At 37.0% G+C, this 21470-nt stretch overlaps 1 protein-coding gene across 1 annotated transcript; it reads left to right on the top strand.

Annotated features, from left to right (window-relative positions):
• The first annotated feature begins 2592 nt into the window (after positions 1 to 2592).
• LOC125877060 (ATP-dependent helicase rhp16-like) lies at positions 2593 to 17117 on the top strand. Its single transcript, XM_049558370.1, has 17 exons — positions 2593 to 2673; positions 3261 to 3330; positions 10466 to 10701; positions 10972 to 11753; positions 12201 to 12323; positions 12406 to 12479; positions 12641 to 12704; positions 12795 to 12935; positions 13015 to 13100; positions 13371 to 13440; positions 15008 to 15127; positions 15540 to 15770; positions 15947 to 16048; positions 16132 to 16287; positions 16456 to 16544; positions 16613 to 16693; positions 16882 to 17117. The coding sequence occupies exons 3-17, from the start codon at positions 10683 to 10685 to the stop codon at positions 16958 to 16960; spliced, it is 2217 nt and encodes a 738-aa protein (XP_049414327.1). The 5' UTR covers positions 2593 to 2673; positions 3261 to 3330; positions 10466 to 10682; the 3' UTR covers positions 16961 to 17117.
• The last annotated feature ends 4353 nt before the right edge of the window (positions 17118 to 21470 follow it).

The following is a 21470-nucleotide window of genomic DNA, read 5'->3' as shown; positions in this document are numbered from 1 at the left end:
ACTAGTTTAGCCCCAACCCATATGTGCAAAATGATTAACATCAAGTAATTAGGATTCCTAAAGTTAAGTTAACCGGAAACTTAAAAGACTTTTCTTCCCATAAAATTCTCAATCTTTTGAGTACGAAGAGGATATTTTCCCTTCTTCTTCTTCATTCTTCTTCCAAAGCTCTTGAATTTCTTGTATGAAATTGGATGATTTTGAAATGCCCAAAAATGAATGATGTGTAAATTTGAATACCTTTAATTTTCTCCAATTGCTGTCAAATTCCTTATCCGAAATTCCATTACGTATTGAGAGGGATAGAAATGAGGAAATATGAACGTAAATGGATACAAAAGATAAGGAGATACTGGAAGATGATAGAGAATACGACTACTACAACACATTGTACCATAGAAGCCGAGCACAGTTCGGTATGTATGCTATCTCTCTCTGATGTTTCGTTTTCAAGCTCCAGTCAGGGTTCCGCTGCTCCCTTCTCTGTCACTAGGGCTACTTGCTTAGATTTGAATAGGTATGCTAAATCTGTCAACTACCTGTTACACAAGGGTTGTACAACACCAATTCATAGTCTCTAGAGAAGAAACCTCAAAAGCTTTTGTTTGGATATATTTTTCTAATATACCGCCATAGTTATTTACAAACAGTTGTTACCATCCATTGCATTGGCAGTGGGTAAGCCAGTTGATATTGATAAAGAAACCCAAGAGAAGTTGAGACCTAGCACAACTAGGGTTTAAGTCTACTGGATTTATTGGCTAATTAAGCTGCCAAATGTTGATTGCTATTGATAAAGAATGCAACAAAAAATCAAGAAGAAGCATCGAAAGTTGGAACTTATATTGAAAAATGTCAAGGCGATGCGAGGGAGATATTAGATGCAAAGCGAGCTGGTAATGAAATCATACCAGTTGGTAATATTAATGATCATCAAGATAATGATTTGGTGCAACAAAATCCTCAACAACAACTAGATGGTGTGATTAGGGATGATCGCTCTGATTGTGTTGTAGCTTTAGCTATGGTACTAATATTAATTGTGCGCAGATTGGGGAAGAATTAATATTGGCCAAGACTAATGACTTGGATTTGTCGAAGTATAATTATGGAAAGCTATTAAATGAAGGAACAAGGACCAGTAATGAACAAATTGAAGCTACAGGTCATGCACAAGCTGAAAAGGTTGGTGGCAAAAATAATGCTTCTAGTCCTAAACAACAAAGGAATTTTTTGCAACAAATAAATGTTGGAAACAGAGGTGTTACTTCTGATGGTGATGACCCTGATTTGGTGGTCCAAGTGAGTGAAAATTTTGAGCAACATTCTAATTTGACTATTGTTGCTTCTACATGTATTATGGATGTGCAAAACGAGCTTCCAGGAGATGCAATTTGTGTATCAAAATCTGGGAATGAGCAGGTTCATTCAACAGGTGATGGCTAAAGGGATCAGTTGGCTACTATTTCTGCTAAAATGGGTAAAAATATAGGTGAAGATCACATAGTAGGTTGACTGATGCCGGTGTAATTAATCAAGCTTTAATTACGGCACGGTTTATCAAAAATTCTGGGTAACAAGTACATCAATCTAACAATGTGACTGAAAGGAAATTGGTACAGAATTCAAATTGGACTTTGGTGACATAGAAAAACCCTCCAGGTGTTAGAATTGGTTCACCAATTCATAACACAATGCAGCAAATTGTAGGCAGTCAAACTACGAACTCAAGTGCTCGAGCAATTGTTCCAAAGGAGGTTTCGTGTCTCAACACTTTTGATGCTCTTTCGGATAATATTGTGTAGTGAGATCAATCCAACAACTTCTAAAATGGTTATCTCTAATCAAGAAGTAATTAATACATTAAAGGAAAATCAGTCTGCTACTATGATTAATTCCATTCCAGAAAACAATCTACCACTTGTCAATTTAAATGCCTCGGTACATGAGATTCCTTGCCAATCATTGGGTGAGCAACATGGATATTAATTAGGCAACAGCTAATGTCTACAAGGAATGACCAAAATGTTGAGAAAGGTAAGATCTCAATTTCTCAGACTAACTCTAAAAATGAAATGGTTATTTCTAATAAGGAACACCAAGGTGCGACAAGTGCTTTGAGGTGAGCAGATATAGTAGGTGAAGGGGAAGAGCCGGTCACTTCTCCTATGCATAGCAAATTAAGCACGGCAGCTCCAACTTTTGTTCCTAGAAGTGCCAAATCTGTAACACTTGGGCAAGGTTTGGCATCAACTGATAATGCTGCAATTTTAAGTGATCAGTTGGTGAGTTCCGATGTTGAAAAGCTTACTTTTCTAACACCTATTAACACTACAAAACAACTACAAGTTGGTGGTAGTAGCCATTTGTCTCCAAATAGATTTGATAACCTACAAGATGAGGACATCTTTGAGGAAGGTGAAGAGGAGGATGTGTTGGATCATTATTTTGCAAATGTAGCTAGGAATGCAGATATTTTTTCTAGGTCAACTCAATAACAAAAAGAAGCATAAAAGAAAGATTAGTTTGGATGATAAGATGACTAAGAAATTTGTTTCAAGGCACCTACAGATGTGACTGGCAAAATATGTGAAATAGAATCACATGACAGTGTCAACATATCAAGAGCTACTGGACAAAACTGAAGAAGAAGACAAGAGAAAAATACTCCAGGTTACTTTAGAAGACCATTCTATCATTTTTAGTTCATCCATTTGTAAAGGGAAGTTTGAGGTTGATAACTCAACTTTCTTCATGGCTTTTATAATTTTGCATTATTTAAGCATCCTCATATGTAATACCATCATAGAGTTTATAACAAACTCCAGCGCTTATTTTCTTCATAGTTGCTAAAAGTAAAGATTCTTGTCCTCATTAGGATTGGTAAGGTCTAGCCCCCCTTGCTTGTACATATTCCAATGGAGGATTTTTATTTATTATTAATAAAAGACCACTAGACACACTGTCTAGTGGTAAATTTGAAGGGAAAAAAAATCCTTCCTTCAAGTTCACTCTGCGCCAATTTTCTGGCCCTTTGTTTCTCTCTTTTTTTGGCTGCGTATCCTGTTTCCTACAATTTCTTGTTCTCAAGTAGTTCTTGAACCCTTTGGGTTAGTCCTTGATTTTTAACTTAAATCTTTTTCATCTTTTTCTTCCCATAAAATTCTCAATCATTTGTGTCATTTCCTTGCCAAAAAAATTAGAAGGGAGCAAGGATATTCTTATTTCTAACTGTATACCCATTTTGTATTTTTGTGCAGATATCTCCAGGCTGGAACTCTGAGGAATAATTATTTTCACAGTTTTGCTATGATTGTACGCCTATGGAAGGTACCAAGACAATGCTTTATAAATGCTTTACTCATCTTCTTGTTTTTGTTTTCTAATTGACTCTCTTTGCTGCTTCAATTAGAGTGAAAATGACATTCTGCTCCTTGGATATAAATTTATAAGAACAATGGCTTTCTTCTCCTCATTCTTTTTCTTTCAACTTCTTTTCATCTTCCTTTCTTTCTACCAACTTCCAATTTTCTTTTCTTGCACACATTCTGATAGAAACTGATATGAAATGAAATGAAAATGAAACTTTACTGGTTAAATAAAGTGCAAGAATCTTAAACACTACATTAACCAATAACAATGTCCGTATGGAGTGGACAAATCTCCAGATATAAAGACATGATAATATTTTTCCTTTCCAGAATTCTCCTAAAATACAAATATTAATAGTAAACATAAATAACTCCTAACAGATAGACAGAAACAGCTACTGCTGTAAATAACTGTTGCTGCTTGCTGGTAGTAACTTCTACTTTATAACTACTATAGATAATTATTGCTTATATATTTTATCCTACTTAATACAAAGAAAGTAAGACAGATAAACTAAGATAGATTATCTCCACATGTTGTTCGCCTATATTTTCTTCTAGAGTAAGTCCTTAAAGGAGCATTCGTATCAGTGCATCCTCCCTGAAAAGTCGCCTTGCCCTCAAGGCAAAAAGAAGGAAACTGATTTGCAATGAGATCATAGTTTTTCCAACTAGCTTCTTCAAGCGGACGGTCAACCCAGTGAATGAGCAGTTCCAAAGAAGAACCAGCTTCTTTAACCCATCGATGTGCAAGAATCTTGGCAAGAGATATGGTGAGTTCCCAATCTTCATTAAGAGGAAGAGGGGCTGGTGGTATAACAACTTGTTGACCATGAGCTCAACGGAGCAAAGATACATGAAAAATCGGATGTATTTTGGAGGAACAAGGATGCTCCAACTCATAATCTAGAGGTCCAACACACCGTACAATTTTATATAGTCCAAAAAATCGAGGTGACAATTTTTCGCAACTGTGATGAGCCAAAGAACGTTGACGGTAAGGCTGAACACGTAGAAAGACAGAATCTCCAACTTGAAAGGTAACATCTCGACGATGAGAATTAGCTTGTTGTTTCATTCGTGTTTGAGCCTTTAAAAGGTTATCCTTGAGAATTTTCAGCATGGCATCACGATTCAAAAGTTGTTCTTCAAGTTCAGTAATGCGTGTTTCTCCATGAACATAAGGAGAAATGGATGGAGGGTCCCTACCATAAACAACTTTGAATGGGGTAGTTTCTGTGGATGAGTGGAAACCCGTGTTAAAAGAAAACTCTGCCCATGGTAGATACTGACTCCATGTACGAGGTTGCTCCATAACAAAGCATCGTAAATACAATTACAAGCATATGTTAACTACCTTTGTCTGTCCATCAGATTGTGGGTGGTAAGAGGTACCCAGAATTGACCGAGGAATGCCATGAAGACACACAATATCTCTACAAAAAACCTTAGCAACAATCTTAGCAGTACATGGATGAGAAAGTGGGATGAAATGAGAATACTTGCTAAGACGATCTACGACAACCAAAATTGTATCAAAACCACTAGATTTGGGAAGTCCTACAATGAAGTCAAGTGAGACATCTTCCCAAATTCTTTCAGGTATAGGCAAGGGTTGTAGAAGTCCAGCAGGTGCTAGAGCTTGGTATTTGGCTTGTTGACAAACCAAACAGTTCTGAACAAAGATCTTAACATCATGCTTCATCCTTGTCTGGAAAAAGTTGGAGGAAAGGCGCTTCAAGGTTTTTAAATATCCTCCATGCCCGACAGAAGGTGTATCATGAGACTCTGAGAGAAGCTTTTGTCGAATAGAAGATTGATCCGGAACGACCAACCTTTCCTTGAAATAAAGTTTCTAATCCACAAGATGAAAATCTGGTTGTAAGGAAGGATCATGGTGAATAGCTTGAATAATCTCACGAGAATATGTATCTGCTTGGAGAGCATTTTGCCAATTGGAAAAATTCATCGGCACAGGGATAGCAAGAGCCAAAAATTCAGCATTTAATGACCTCCTTGAAAGAGAATCAACTCCCAAATTGTCTTTCCCAGCTTTGTAAACAATTGTGAAGTCGAAGGGAAGCAATTTCATTAATAATCTTTGCTGCTCATTAGTAGTAATACACTGAGAAAGGAGATACTTGAGGCTGCAATGATCTGTTCGGACATAAAAATGATGGCCCAGGAGGTAGTGTTTCCATTTTTGCAAAGCTAAAACAAGAGTAAGCAATTCGCGGTCATAAGTAGACTTCAAACGACTGGAAAAAGAAAGTCCCTTACTAAAATAAGCAATAGGATGGTCATCTTGAAGAAGAATAGCCCCTATTCCTTCTGAAGAAGCATCACATTCCACCACAAATGGTTGAGTGAAATTTGGAAGTTGTAGTACTGGAACAGTTGTTAGAGCTTGCTTTAGAAGTTGGAAAGCATTCTTTGCTGAGTTTGACCATTGAAAAACATTTTTCTTGGTAAGTTCAGTGAGTGGTTGAGCCATCATTCCATAACCCTTCGCAAATCTGCGATAATAACCTGTTAACCCAAGAAATCCACGTAACTCCTTCACATTAATTGGTTGCACCAGGCTTGCTTAGTGCGGGTTACCTCTCCTATGTGGTTTGCGAGCTATTGCATAGGAGCGGGGGTTTTACCCTGTGCGCACCCAAAGGGTAGCGGCTGCGGGTTTCCCTTGTCATCAAAAAAAAAAAAAATTAATTGGTACTGGCCACTCCCAAACAACTTGAACTTTATCCCGATCAACACCAACCCCTTTTTCTGAAATCACATGACCCAGAAAAGAAATGTGGACTTGCCCAAATGAGCATTTAGAAGTTTTGGCATAGTAACAATTGTCTCTCAGAAGTTGGAGAGCAAGTTCCAAGTGACTGATATGTTGCTCAAAGGTCTGACTGTATACCAAGATGTCATCAAAGAATACAAGAATGAATTTGCACAGATGTGGTCTGAACAAATCATTCATAGCATATTGGAACGTTGAATGAGCATTAGTGAGACCAAAGGGCATAACAGTAAACTCATAATGTCCAGAGTGAGTACGAAAAACAGTTTTATGAATGTCAACTGGATCGACACGTATCTGGTGTTAACCAGAACGCAAATCAATCTTCGAAAAAATAGTTGCTCTATGCAATTCATCCAGAAGCTCATCAATATTTGGAATAGGGTACTTATATGGAATAGTGATTTGGTTGAGACCTCTATAATCAATGTACATACTCCATGTATTGTCTTTTTTCTTGACGAGAAGGATAGGGCTAACAAATGGACTGGTACTTGACCTTATAAAACCCTTTTGGAGTAATTCAGAAACTTGTTTTTCAATTTCTGATTTTTGGAAATACGGATAATGATACGGACGGATGTTGGGTGGACTTGAGTTAGGAATTAAAGGGATAGAATGAATGTGTTGACGAAAAGGTGGTAGGGCATTGGGTTCTTCAAAAATTGATTCAAACTTATAAAGCAAGCTTTGAATATCAATGGGTAGAGAATTACCTGAAGTATCAGCCTCCTTGGAGAAATACAGAAAAGCAACTGGTTCATTTGATTCTTGTGGAACCCCTTGAAGTTTATATCGCTTCCCATTTAAATTAAAAATCAAAAACATCTCATTCCAATTTGCTTGAACTGTATTTAAAGAAGCAAGCCACTTAATTCCAAGCACTAAATCTGCTTCTCCAACAGAGAAAGGATAAAAATCTTGATCAATAGTTAATCCAGGGAATTTCACAACAAGATTTTGGCACAAACGGTTGCAACGTATGATATCTCTATTGCCAATCTGAACTCCAAAATAGGGCACAACTTGAGCAGATAACTGTAATTCTTCAACAATTTTTTCTGAGATAAAATTGTGGGATGACCCACTATCAACCAGAGGCAACACCTTGCATCCATTTAAGATCCCTTGAAGTTTCATTGTTGTGCCTGTTATGTTACCTAGAAAGGCGTGGAATGAAATTTCAGCAAGGTCATTTGTACCTGCATCACCATCAATAATGTCACTTGACATTTGTTCTCCAGATTCACCACCTTCAATGTTGTCATTTGCCTCCATAAGAGTGAGATGTTGTCTTGCAACGGTGACCTAGTGCAAATTTTTCATTACACCTAAAACAGAGTCCTTTAGCTATGCGATTCTGCTTCTCTATCTCCCAAGCATGATTCGGAGAAGGACGAGGAGGCATCTGTGCAGAATTTGGATTGGTTCGTGATACGTGTTTGGTTGCCTACTGATTGGTAAGGAACATCACGTGCAGAACCAGTTTGGATTGTGTTGGATCGTGATAGATTTGACCATTAAGACTTATGCCCACAATTAGAACTAACTTTTTGCTCAAATTCCATTGCAAGGCTCATGGCTTTATAAATAGTTCTAGGTTTATGAATTCTCACATCTGATTTGAGTTCTTCTTTAAGCCCATTCATGAAAACCCCTAAGAGACAGTGATCTGGCCAGTCTGTGACTCTAGAAGAACGTTTTGCAAATTCTTGACGGTACTCCTGTATTGAACCAGTTTGGCAGATGCTACACAAATGCTCGTCCAGATTTTGAAACTCTGCAGGCCCATAATTTTATTGCAATGCTTTAACAAGTTCTTCCCAATAGAGCAAAGTTTGTTCACGATTGATCCAAGAGAAGAGATCAAGCACATCACCTTCCAGATACATAGCAGCAATGTCAACTTTGTGTTCATCTGGAGTTTGATAGTAGCAGAAATATTTTTCTGCCTTCAAAATCCAACCTCTAGGGTCTCCTCCTTCAAATCTGGGAAAGTCCATCTTCGTGTATGGCCTCCGGGGAGGATTTCTTGGCCACCCTGTATTATCGATGTCTTCTTCCTCTTCGTGCCAAACATTTGCACTTTTTCCTCTGTTACGAGTTCGATTACTCGTTTCCTCTTGTTGGATGTGACTAGTCTGGACTTTCAGTGAAGCAACATCGGCTGCCAATAATCAATTGTGTTTAATTTTGATGCAATAGCAGATAGTTGTTGCACAAGGGTTTCAACATTGGGAATGTCTTCTTGTGATTGCGAAGTAGAAGATCTGGTATCAACCATATTGGATCAGTCTGCTCTGATACCAAAATGATAGAAACTGATATGAAATGAAATGAAAATGGAACTTTACTGGTTAAATAAAGTGCAATAATCTTAAACACTACATTAACCAATAACAATGTCCGTATGGAGTGGACAAATCTCCAGATATAAAGACATAATAATATTTTTCCTTTCCAGAATTCTCCTAAAATACAAATATTTATAGTAAACATAAATAACTCATAACAGATAGATAGAAACAGTTACTACTATAAATAACTGCTACTGCCTGTTGGTAATAACTTCTACTTTATAACTACTATAGATAATTACTGCTTATATATTTTATCCTACTTAATACAAAGAAAGTAAGACAGATAAACTAAGATAGATTATCTCCACATGTTGTTCGCCTATATTTTCTTCTAGAGTAAGTCCTTAAAGGAGCATTCGTATCACATTCATTTTCTGCTTCTTCGCCATAGTGCTTTGGTTGACAATACACTTCTAATTATGTGTGGATAGATATAAATGTGCTGCAACTTCTTTTATTTTTATCTTATGTTTAATATCCCTTTCCTTCTGTAATTTTATATAAACATTTTCTTGGTAGAATTTCATCCCTATAGTATTACATTATTTTAGACTTAAGTCTTGGACAACAGAAATCAATTTGTCAGTGGATAAAATATGTAAAATTTGTGTAAAGATTGAACTAATGAAAAACTTATTTGACGTGCAGTCCAGCTAATCAGAAGACTGCTAGAGGTGTTAGCAAACATAGGTTTTTGCTTAAATTATTTTCTCATGTCAAAGAAAATATTTTGTGCTAGTCTTTTTTGTGAACTTAATTTGAAGTATTTGTCTTACTATGGTCATCAACCAAATTTGATTGTCGCAAATGTCTGACCAATGTCTTTCTTTAATTGAAAGGAAGTTGATCATCCTTACCTTGTGAAGTTCTCTAGCATCTATTGACATTAAAGAGGCTTGAGATGTTGAACAATCATGTGACTTATGTCATGATTCAGTAGTGAGTTTGTGAACCTCTACCCCCTCCCCCAACACCAACAACAACAAAAACAACAACATACGCAGAGAGGTTGAAAGACTCTCGGCTCAAGTGCATCAAACACAAGTAATAAAAGAAGAAAACCATGAAGAAAGTATAAAAGTTAATAAACAGCAGTGTAAAGTCTACAAAAGAAACTAGTGTATGACTAGTACTACAACAAGCATAACAAGCCTAAGCAATACACCCTCTAACCCTACTAGCCTTCTATTCTAATACGTAACCTCCACTCCTTCCTATCTAAAGTCACATCCTCGGTAAAATGATGTTGTGTCATGTCCTATCTAATCATCTCTTCCTAATACTTTTCTCGACCTACCCCTACTCCTCTGCACACTCCTACAACCAGCCTCTCGCATCTCGTCACTAGGGCGTCGTCGCACCTCCTCTGCACATGACCAAACCATCTCAGTCTCACTTCCCTCATCTTGTTCGTCATAGAGATCACTCCCACCTTCTCCCAAATAACCTCCACCCAAACTAAGAAACTGGAAAAAAAGAGAGAAGAAACGAAAAGAAACGCATCCAGAAACGTGTTACTTAGTTGAAGTTTAATTTGATAGCTCTCCCCGTTTTGCATTTACTAAATTATTTTTGTGTTGACCATTCAAGGTACAAGAACTTCGAGCAACTTCAAATTTATCATTGTCATCCTGATATTATACGTACACTCCTTAAATGCCATTTAGTCTGTTGAGCGGTTTTAAATACTTTTTCCTTAAAAATGTCTAGATCAATTTCTAAACATCAATTTTGAAAAAGAACAGGTTTGTTGGAGAGGACATTCTTTTTTATTACTTTATTCGCCCATTATTATTAAGATGTATGATAATTGTAAAGATATGATATCTGGTCCTAACTTATTAGGGGAGAATTTCTCTAGTCCATATAAGTAGACCACCAGTACATTCCCCAATCAATGTGAGATTCTACCCACTCTAACATTTCTTCATTCCCAGGCCCAATAGAGTGTGGACCGGGAGCCCAAATGGGGATGTACTTGGCTTTGATACCATGTAAAGATATGACACATGGGCCTAACTCAACCCCAAAAGCTAGCTCATGAGGAGAGGAAAGCCCAAGTCTATATAAGAAGACTACCAGTCCATTGATGGATATCAGTTTCTAAGCATCAGAAGAACAACAAGCCCTAATTTCTCTCAGCTTTTCGGGAAAATGAATCCGCCAATTCCAGGTTCTTCTTCTTTCTCTTCTTGTTTGTTTTTCTTCTGAAGCTCTTGAATCTTGAAAGCTTGGTTGAAATTGAATGATTTTAAAATGACCCAAATTAGAAAATAATGAATGACATGTAAATTAAAATACCATGCGAATGTTGTGCCCTAGCGATGAGCTGTTATCTTTAATTTTCTCCTATTTTTAATTTATTGATGTCAAATTCCATAGGGGAGATCCATCTTGAAATGCTAACACCTATAAATGCTTTGAATAGTTCGTGTTACTGAAGATCAAATGGATGAAGATACGGATGCATATCATAGATTCTATGGCATGGTGAGAAGGATAGAAATGAGGAAATATGAACGTGAGAGGATGCAAAAGATAAGAAGATCAGTTTTGACATGGGAGATACTAGAACAAGAAATGGATGAATTCCTTCTGGAGAATTATTCAGATGATTTAAACTTGGATATTCAGAACGTCTCGTTTGCTGAAACTGCCGAGGCACCATCAGATTTGATCTTGCCACTATTGAGGTACCAAAAGGAGTGGTTGGCTTGGTCATTAAAGCAAGAAACTATATTCAAAGGGGGTATTCTTGCTGATGAAATGGGAATGGGGAAGACGGTTGAAGCCATAGCACTTGTGCTTGCTCAACGCGAATTAAAGAAAGCAACTAGTGGTTCTAGTATATTGCCGTCTTCACCCGGTACCTCCCAGGAACTCCCAACAGTAAAAGGAACTCTTGTTGTATGTCCTGTGATTGGAGCAACGCAATGGTTTCACGAGATTGAACGTTGCACCACTAAAGGAAGCAACAAAACTGTTGTGTATCATGGCCCCAACAGGGAGAAATGTATGTACAAACTGGAGGAATATGATTTTGTCATTACTACGTATTCCGTTATCCAGGCTGATTATTGGCCAAAGAAGTCAAAACAGAATAGCAAGAACTCAAAATGGAGTGACGATGGTTCTATTGAAAATTCAGCCTGGGTTGGTGAAGATGTGTCCACAAGGAAGTCAGTTCTGCATTCAGTGAAGTGGGAGCGCATCATTTTGGATGAGGCAAGTCATACATTCATAGATTCATGCATTAAGTTTTTGTTTTCTTATCTTGGCACTTCCAGATACATGGTGATCATTTGCCGTTTATGCAATTTTTTTCAAGTCGATCATGTTATCTGCTGAATAATGCGCCAACAGCTATGCTGGTCATTAGACTGTGAAGAATCTTATGGTGGTTAGGAAGAAACCTATAGTTAACTGCTGAATAATCTTAATAATGTTTCAGCTACTAAGACACAACATAATGTAAGAACATGGAATTTCATCTTCAATTCTAGTTTGATCACCCTTTTCTATTTTACATGGTGGACATGGACATTCTGTTCTCTTTTTTGCCCTGGAACAATCTTGCAAGTGTTTTGTAGTCTGAGAGTAGAACTCCTAAATTTCATGACACAAGATCTTTTATCTGAAATGTTCTTAACTGGTTGAACTTCTATGGCGTAGGCTCATAATATCAAGTCTATACACAGCAACACCACACAAGCGGTTCTTGCTTTAGAATCTTTTTATAAGTGGGCATTGACTGGTACACCCCTGCAAAACCGCATGGGAGAATTGTACTCATTTGTAAGTTAACTTCTGCTACTTTAACTACCTTTTCCTTACTTCTTTAGTTGCAAGGTTAATTGAATTCTTTACTTCTCTACAGGTCCGTTTCTTACAAGTTACGCCTTATGCTTGTTACTTTTGTGAAGATTGTAATTGCAGTGGACTTGATTTTAGGTAGACACAAAAATTCATTTTTAAATCCTTGTTCCTATCCCAGAGGGTGAAATTCCTAATGGCCCACGGTCTATTTTACTTTATATTGTTATCATTTTGCTTCTCAATCAATATTACTTTTGAAACATCTCATACAGTCTGTCCTTTGATAAATTCTACAGCTCCTACGATGTGTGCTCACAGTGCTCCCACCAACCTGAACGCCACTTCCTCTGGTGGAAGAACGTAAGTTATTAATTAATAATTTACATACTTTTGAAGCTTCATTTTATTGCTGACATAGTAAAGTTGAAACGTCTTCTTTTTTTTTCCTAGTATATTGAAAAACCTTTAAAGGCATACGAAAATGAAGGTAGAGATGCGTTGGTTTGGTTGAAGTACAAAATTCTGAAAAGCCTAATGCTAAGACGTACCAAAAAAGAAAGAGCTGTGGATCTTGCACTCCCCACAAAGACTGTAAGTTCTGTTTGCACTAGTGCCGTGTGTTTCAATTCCATTAGAATCTTCTGACTGGTTCTTTTTTGGGTTCATTCAGGTTACAGTGAGAAAAGATTCTTTGGATGAGAGAGAATACGACTACTACAAGACATTGCACAATAGAAGCCTTGCACAGTTCGAGATGTATGCTATCTCTCTGATATTTCATTTTCAAACTCAAGCTATTCTTCCTTCAAGTCCACTTTGCTTGTCTACGGCTGTGCCAAATTCCTGGCCCATTGTTTCTCTTTCTTTTGGCTGTGTATCTTGTTTCCTACAATTTTTTGTTCTCAATCATTTGTATTCCCATAAAATTCTTAATCATTTGTGCCATTCATTAGCTTGCCAAAAAGTAAGAAGGGAGCAAGGATATTTATACTTCTAACTGCATCTGCATTATTTATTTTGGTGCAGATATGCCCAGATTGGACATCTGATGAATAACTTTGGTCAAATTTTGGGTATGATCACACCCCTATGGCAGGTACCAAGACAATTGTCACGGACTTAGAGTCTCACTAATGCTCCGTGCGACACTTGACAACTTACTCACGAATCTTTCACGATCTTGTAAGCTCAAGTAAGCTCTTTTGAAACGAAGATCGCTAAGAGAATGAAAAGGAAACTTAGAGAATTTTGGAAGAAGGCTTTTTGTATTGCTTTGGAGAATGCTTTTACACTTTCTTGGTTGGATGGTTTCTTGGTTGGATGCCTTGCAAATGAATGGCACCACCTATTTATACTAGCACCTAGGGACTAAAGTGCAATTTAAATTTACTTACAAGTCCCTAAGATATTTACACTTTGGTCCTAGCTCTAGAACTCTCTACACACTCTAGGACCTTCCATTGCCTTCTAAGTCATTCTAGAGAATTCTAGGGAATTCTCTAGCCTTCTTGAATAATCCAAAGGGTTCTAGAGTCTTCCGGAAACCTCTCCACAACTCTAGACCCTTCCGCCCCTACTCGTACACAAAATTTTACTATGATGTGGCGGGACGTGACACAATGCTCTATATAGATGCTTTATATATGTGAAACCTTGAACATTCATCTTCTTGTTTTTGTTTTCTAATTGACTCTCTTTGTTGCTTCAATTTTGGTGTTTTCAGTGCTAAGCTTTCTAAATTGATTTATCCATTTCTAACAGGATTCAATGTAGTTTAGTGCAAATAGTATAAGCATGTGTTTACTGATTAAAATACTTTGTGTGTGTGGGGGGGGGTGGGGGTGGGGTGGGGGGGGGATTAGAGTGAAAATGATAGTTTTTAGTCCTTGGATATAAATTGATAAGAGCACAGGCTTCCTACCCTTCATTCTTTTTCTTTCAACTTCTTCTCGTTTTCCTTCCTTTCCAACAACTTCCTCTTGTCATGGGGTTGATGTCCTTTTACTTTGGTTCTCTTGACCTGTCCCTACTCATGACCCTCATGATTTGGTCACACAATCTCTTTCCAATTTTCTTTTCGTGCAAAATTCATTTTTTTCTCTTTCCCATAGTCCTTTTTAATTGACAATAAATTTCTTATGTGTGCATAGATATGAGTGTTCAACAACTTCTTTTTGTATCTTCTGTTTATATCACTTTTCTGCTGTTATTTTAGTATTATTTTATCACTATAGTATTACATCGTTTTCAACTGGATGGTTGGATGTGTAGTTGGAAGATAACAATGGATAGTTAATACAATCTGGTCAAGGGGGTTATCACAAATAGTTGGTTGTCAAAAATTTACTCAAATATGTAAAGTTGGAGTAAAGATTTGACTATGGAAGAATTAGTTGATGGGTTACTAAACATAACTATTTGCTTAAATTGTTTTCTCATCCAAAAGCTTATATTTTGTGCTAATCTTTTTTTCTGTGAACTAAATTTTGAAGTGGCTGCTTCTAGTTTTCTTGTCCTTCTATTATATGAGCACAAATACCGACACTGTCCTTTCTTTTGCTTCGTCTGAACTTGCCTCCCATACATATATTTGTCTTACTATGGGTCATCAGCCAAATTTGATTGCAGAAAATGTCTGACCAATGTCTTTCTTTAATTGGCAGGCAGCTAATCATCCTTACCTTGTGATGTACTCTAGAAAAGAATTGGCTAGTGACAATAAAGAGGCTGGAGATGTTGAACAGTCATGTGTCTTATGTCAGGATGCAGTGGAAGATCCAGTAGTGAGTTTTCACTCCTCTACTCACTCCCCTCCCCCATACCAAGAAATAGGAAAAGAGAGAAGAAAAGAATACCAAACATGTTACTCAGCTGAAGTTCAATTTTTGATAGCTCTGTCCTTTTCTGCATTTCTTAAATTGTTTTTGTGCTTGGCCATTCAAGGTCTAAGAACATCGAGCACCTTTCAATTGCTCAAATCCAGCCTGAATATTGTATGTACACTCTTCAAATGCCATTTACTCTCTTTGGAATTCGAAAAATTGTTGGAGTTCTCATGAAGCGGATGCACATTTGGGATACTCTCTTTCTAGCAGCATAGACATGGAGATTTTATCAAAAGTACATCTAGTATAAAGTCCTTATGCATTAAACAGAGTCTTCTTTGAACTGTGCATCTCTTTTTGATTTTTGCAGGTTACTTGTTGTAGGCACGTGTTTTGCAGGGCGTGTATGATATATTTAGCTGAAGATGTGAGGGAAACGCCATGCCCTTCATGTACCAAACCCCTCACATTTGACTTCTCTGGAAATAAAGATAAGGGAGATTCTAGTTCTAAACCTACTGTCAAAGAGTTTAGGTCCTCAAGTATATTGAACAAAATTCAGCTAGATAAATTCAAGACAAGCACTAAAATAGAAGCTTTGGTATGCAATTGCATTCATCATATTCTCCTCAGCTTGCTTTTTTTTCTGTCTTATGGGTTTATTTCCTTTTCACAAGGAAAGCAAGGGGTGTGAGCTCATGATCTTGTATTTTCTTTCTCTGTAAACCGCTCTAATTTCTTTAGAAATAGCTCATTTTTTACTTTTATTGAATGTAGAAGGAAGAAATTAGCGACATGTTTGAAAGGGACGGTTCTGCAAAAGGAATTGTGTTTAGCCAATTCACATCGTTTTTGGATCTGATAAAATATTCTCTTAATGTAAGACATAATGGTACTTTTTCCTTCCTACTTTCTCTTCTTTCCCGACTAACAAAAAAGAAGCTTGTGTTGTGTATATTCAGCTGTGTGGCATCAATTGTGTTCAATTAGTTGGATCCATGTCTATTGCCGCAAGAGATGCTGCACTTAAAAGATTCACTGAGGATTCAAATTGCAAGATATTGCTTATGAGCTTGAAAGCTGGAGGTGTTGCCCTCAATCTTACAGTTGCATCACATGTAAGGATCTATTTTTTCTCTCTGTTAACCGCTCTAAATTCTTGAGACTTGTGCATATCTTGTGTTGCATTCCTTCCACTCTTCAGGTTCATTTGATATACAATTATGACTTGTATTTATCTGTTGAAGAAGCACATGTTATGTGGCTCATCTCTTGACCTTTGCTAGGTTTTCATAATGGATCCTTGGTGGAATCCTGCAGTGGAGCAGCAAGCCCAAGATAGAGTCCATCGAATAGGGCAATATAAACCAGTCAAGTGTGTGTTGTATTTCTTCTGCTTTGGTGACCATTGAATAGAGCTTATTGTTGTTTTCAAATTTGCAGGATTGTGAGATTTGTGATGGAGAATACAATTGAAGAGAGAATCTTAGAGTTACAAGAGAAGAAGAAATTACTTTTTGAAGGGCAAGTGTGTTTTTCTTATAGTCGTCTACATAGTATCATATATTTCTGACAAAATAAAGTATTTTGATGATTTTCCTTTGCATGTTGTTATTGTCAATCTTTTGTTAGATTCCTTCTTTGCTCCCTTCCTCCGCTCTTTCTCTTGAGAACCATTTTTCGCTAACTGTTTGTTTTTCCTCTGATTACAGGACAATTGGTGGTTCTTCAGAGGCCTTAGGAAAACTAACAACTGAGGACTTGATATCCCTGTTTTATTATCACTTTTGATTTGTTCTATTTCTTCGGTTTGGCAAACCAATTGGCATGTGCTTTGTTCAGCTTCTAGCAAAATTTTGTACGAAGTGTTCTGACATTTGCTTTTATGTTGCATGGAGTTTGATCTGTCCAAAGAGTGTTTCTGTTGCTTCTGCATCTTAATTGATATGAATCAACAGTCATTAGCTTCATCAATTGTTTAATTATTTCCTTCCATTTTAGCTTCACTTTCATGATAAAAAGTGCATCAGAATCCATACCCTCAAGGCAAGGTCATGGAAATGTGCATCCTTGCAAAAACATTGGCATATGAAGCTCATGGGCACAGACAGAATTCTAGTCTGAATCACCCATTTATCTCTTTTGTTTCTTTTTGCTTGTCAATGTATGAATTGCATATAGAAAGCCATTTGGGAGTTCAAAGATTTAGCAAATTTACTTGAAAGGTTATTTAATGATGACTAGTTGTGAATAGGCAATATACTGCTGCATTTTATCAATATGTTAATAAGATAGCCATTGGTAATGCGCCTTTATCTATTGGTGTTACTATGGTTTGTATTCATGAACGATCAGCCCGTGAGAAGATTCACACAAATAGTGTTGCTCATATAATTAATGATGAGACAACGAGGAAGTGTCTGCATTCAGTTAAAAGACTGGTGACATTCTGCCAACAACGCTATCCAACGATGAGATCCAAACATGTGGCTTCCAATAATGCCTATGCCTGCACAAGGAACTCTGTTTATTCTGTATGTTGATTTCCCCTTGCTGCAGTCTAAAGCGGTTTCCTTTTTCTCCTTGAAGTTGAAATGACTTCAAATTTCATTTATTAACTTCTTTTACTTCTTTTTTCTATTGAAATAATATAAAAGACTTGCAAAGGCAATTTGATGAAGTTGACATGAAAAAAGTTTGTTCATATATATAGCTGTTCTACCATGTTCGCAACCATTTGCATCGGGACTTAAACTAACTCAACTTGCTGCGCTGCATTAATAGGCAATAATAACCTCAATTGGAACAAACTTGAGTGTTATATTCTAAAGTTCTGATGATTTAACAAACAATGAGATCTGGTAGGGGACTTGATCCCATGAGCGACTGAAGTTCTAGACAGACCTTAGAGGACAGTAGTAAAGTTGTCACAACTGCAGTTAGGGGTGTCAAATGGGCGGCTTGGGTTGAAATTGAAGATATTAAAATGGGTTGAAATAGAAATCGGGTTGGGTCTCGACCCGCCCAAGTTTACTTTGGGCTCAAATAGGCTAAAATACGGGTTGGGTCTTGACCCACCCAATTTGACCCACTTAATCTCAATAATTTTAACATAGTGATATTTAACTTTTATAATCACAATTTGAATTTCAACTCAAGAATTTTTTCTTTAAAAAAAGTAAGAAATGGATAGATAAATCCTAAAAGATGTTAAATAGATAATAACTCATACCTGTTGCGGAAGCCGAATATATAGAGAGTGATGGAATCACAACTGCTATATCTAAAGGTAGCTAATAAATAGTAAATGAGACAACAATAAAGAGAACACAAGGAATTAACGAGGTTCGGGAAACTTTTGTTTTCTTTTGCCTACTCCTCGGACACAACCAACCAATATTTATTTCACTCCAAAAGAGTACAAGTGAAATACTACAAGAGAGAAAGAAGATCAAATGCCTTTGAAGATGAGAAGGCAAGTGAGAGGTCTGTTACAAATGAATTAGGAACTACCTATTTATAGGAGTGAATTCTTCCTATTGATGTCATCCATGACATCACAATATTTGTCAAAATGTCAAGATTTACCTTGTGAAACCATTTTATGGTTCACCTAAATTTCACCTACAAAAGATGTTATCTTGACTTTTGTACCAATGAAGAATTATCTTCCTAACTACCAAATCTTCACATTAATTCATCTTTGAATCTTGTCAAATTTAACAAATCTCCACCTTGGCAAGATTCTCCATTTTCAACTTTCTCTCAACAACTTTTGATTGTATCTTCAACCTCAATCTTCAATGTTCAACAATGTTGATCAAGTTCAAACAATGTTGAAACTTGACCGCAGTCACCACTTTTGTCAGCATATTGGAAGGATTATCCGTAATATGAATTTTCTGCACTGTGACTCCACCTTCTTCTATGATGTCTCATATGAAATGATATCGGACATCAATGTGCTTCGTCCTTGCATGATAAACTTGGTTCTTTGCTAATTGAATAGCACTTTGACTATCACAAAATATTGTGATTCCTTCTTATCCAATACCAAGCTCTCTAAGCAATCCTTGAAGCCAAATTGCCTCCTTCGTAGCCTCTGTAATTGTCATATACTCTGCCTCAGTGGTAGACAAAGCAACTGTTGACTGCAAAGTAGACTTCCAACTAACTGGTGCGTTTGCAATAGTGAAAACATAATCAGTAGTTGATCTTCGTTTGTCCAAATCACCTACATAATCTGAGTCACAATATCCAACAAGATGTTGACTATCTTTATGCTCATAAACCAAGCCAATATCTACAGTATTATGAATATACCGTAGAATCCATTTTACAGCCTACCAATAATCCTTTCCAGGATTATGCATGTACCTGCTTACAACTCCAACAGTGTGTGAAATATCTGGCCTTGTGCAAACCATTGCATACATCAAGCTACCAACAACATTCGCATATGGTACTCTTGACATATATTCTCGCGCAACTTCATTCTTTGGCGACATAGCATCACTAAGCTTAAAATGAGGAGCAAGGGGAGTGCTAACCGACTTCGTTTTCTCATTCATGCCAAATCGATTTAGTACCCTCTTCAAATATTCTTTTTGAGATAAAAAAAGCTTCTTTGAGTGTAGATATCTTTTTATCTCCATGCCAAGAATCCTCTTTGCCTCACCCAAATCCTTCATCTCAAACTCCCTTTTTAGTTGAATCTTTAGCTTCTCAATTTCCTCTTGACTTTTAGAAGCTATCAACATATCATCAACATCTTCAAGCTTGCGCAAATACACACAATGATCGTATTTGCTTCTTATGTACCTTTGCTGCAACATAAACTTGTCAAATCGTTTGTACCATTGTCTAGAAGATTGTTTCAATCCATACAACGATTTTTCAAGTTTGCACACCATATTTTCTTTTTCATCAACTTTGAATCCTTCTGGCTGAGTCATGTAAATTTCCTCTTCCAAGTCTCCATGTAAAAATGCAGTTTTTACATCCAACTGAACTAGTTCCAAATTCAACTGTGCTACCAAAGCCAACAAAACTCTAATGGAGGAGTGTTTCACAACTGAAGAAAATACCTCATTATAGTCAATTCCCTCCTTTTGAGTGTATCCTTTGGCCACCAATCTTGCTTTGTAGCGAACATCTTCTTGGTTAGGAAATCCTTCTTTCTTTGAAAACACTCATTTGCACCCAATTGCTTTCTTGCCATCCGGGAGATTGACCAATTTCCATGTATGATTCTGATGAAGGGACTGCATTTCTTCATCCATGGCAAACCTCCACCTATCTTCTTCTGAACTTTGGACTGCATCTTTATAAGTGGTAGGAATGTCATCCGCTGCAATTGAGTCCGCACAAGCCACCACATCTATGAGTCGAGCAGGTTTTCTTATTGTCTTTTTTGGCTTGCTGGTTGCTATTGATTCAAGTTGTGGTTGAGGTTCTTGAGATGGAACCTCCCCTTCGACTGGCTCTTCTTCCAGAGGAAAAACTTCTATTGTCTCCTCATTTGATCCATGTGTTGAGAAAATTATCTTTCCCTCAAACTCCACCTACTTTGAAGAACCATCAGTTTGTTTGACTTCTTCAACTGTTACCTTATTTGTCAAGGCAGATTCATCAAAGGTAACATCCCTACTGAAAATATTTTTTCTTGTCTCTGGACACCATAAACGATATCCTTTGACTCCAGAAGTAATTCCCATAAATAAAGCTTTCTTTGCTCTTGGGTCCAATTTTGACTCCCTTACATGATAATATGCAATTGAGTCAAATACATATAAAGAACCATAATCTTCAGCAGGTTTTCCATACCATTTTTCTAATGGTGTCTTCCCATATATAGCAACAGATGGTAGACGATTAATGAGGTGACATGCATATGTTATTGCCTCAGCCCAAAATTCTTTGCCCAAGTCAGCATTGGACAACATACACTGAACCTTCTCCAGCAAAGTTCGGTTCATGCGTTCTGCCACTCCATTCTGTTGTGGTGTATTTCTGACGGTGAAATGTCTGACGATGCCATTTTCCTCACAAATTTTCTGAAAAAGATCATTTTTGTATTCTCCACCATTGTCTGTGCGAAGACACTTGATCTTTTTGCCAGTTTGAGTTTCTATCATCGCCTTCCATTTGAGAAAAATTCCCAATACTTCATCTTTTGTTTTCATTGTATACACCCACAGTCTTCGGGAAAAGTCATCAATAAAGGTTACAAAATAGTGTTTCCCACCTAATGAAGGTGTTTTGGAAGCACCCCAAAAATCTGAATGAACATAATCCAAAA

This window comes from Solanum stenotomum, chromosome 9, assembly GCF_019186545.1.
Source record: "Solanum stenotomum isolate F172 chromosome 9, ASM1918654v1, whole genome shotgun sequence".
NCBI lineage: Eukaryota > Viridiplantae > Streptophyta > Magnoliopsida > Solanales > Solanaceae > Solanum > Solanum stenotomum.
The sequence above is the reverse complement of the archived record's forward strand: the minus strand, read 5'-3'. Positions and strand labels throughout refer to the sequence as shown.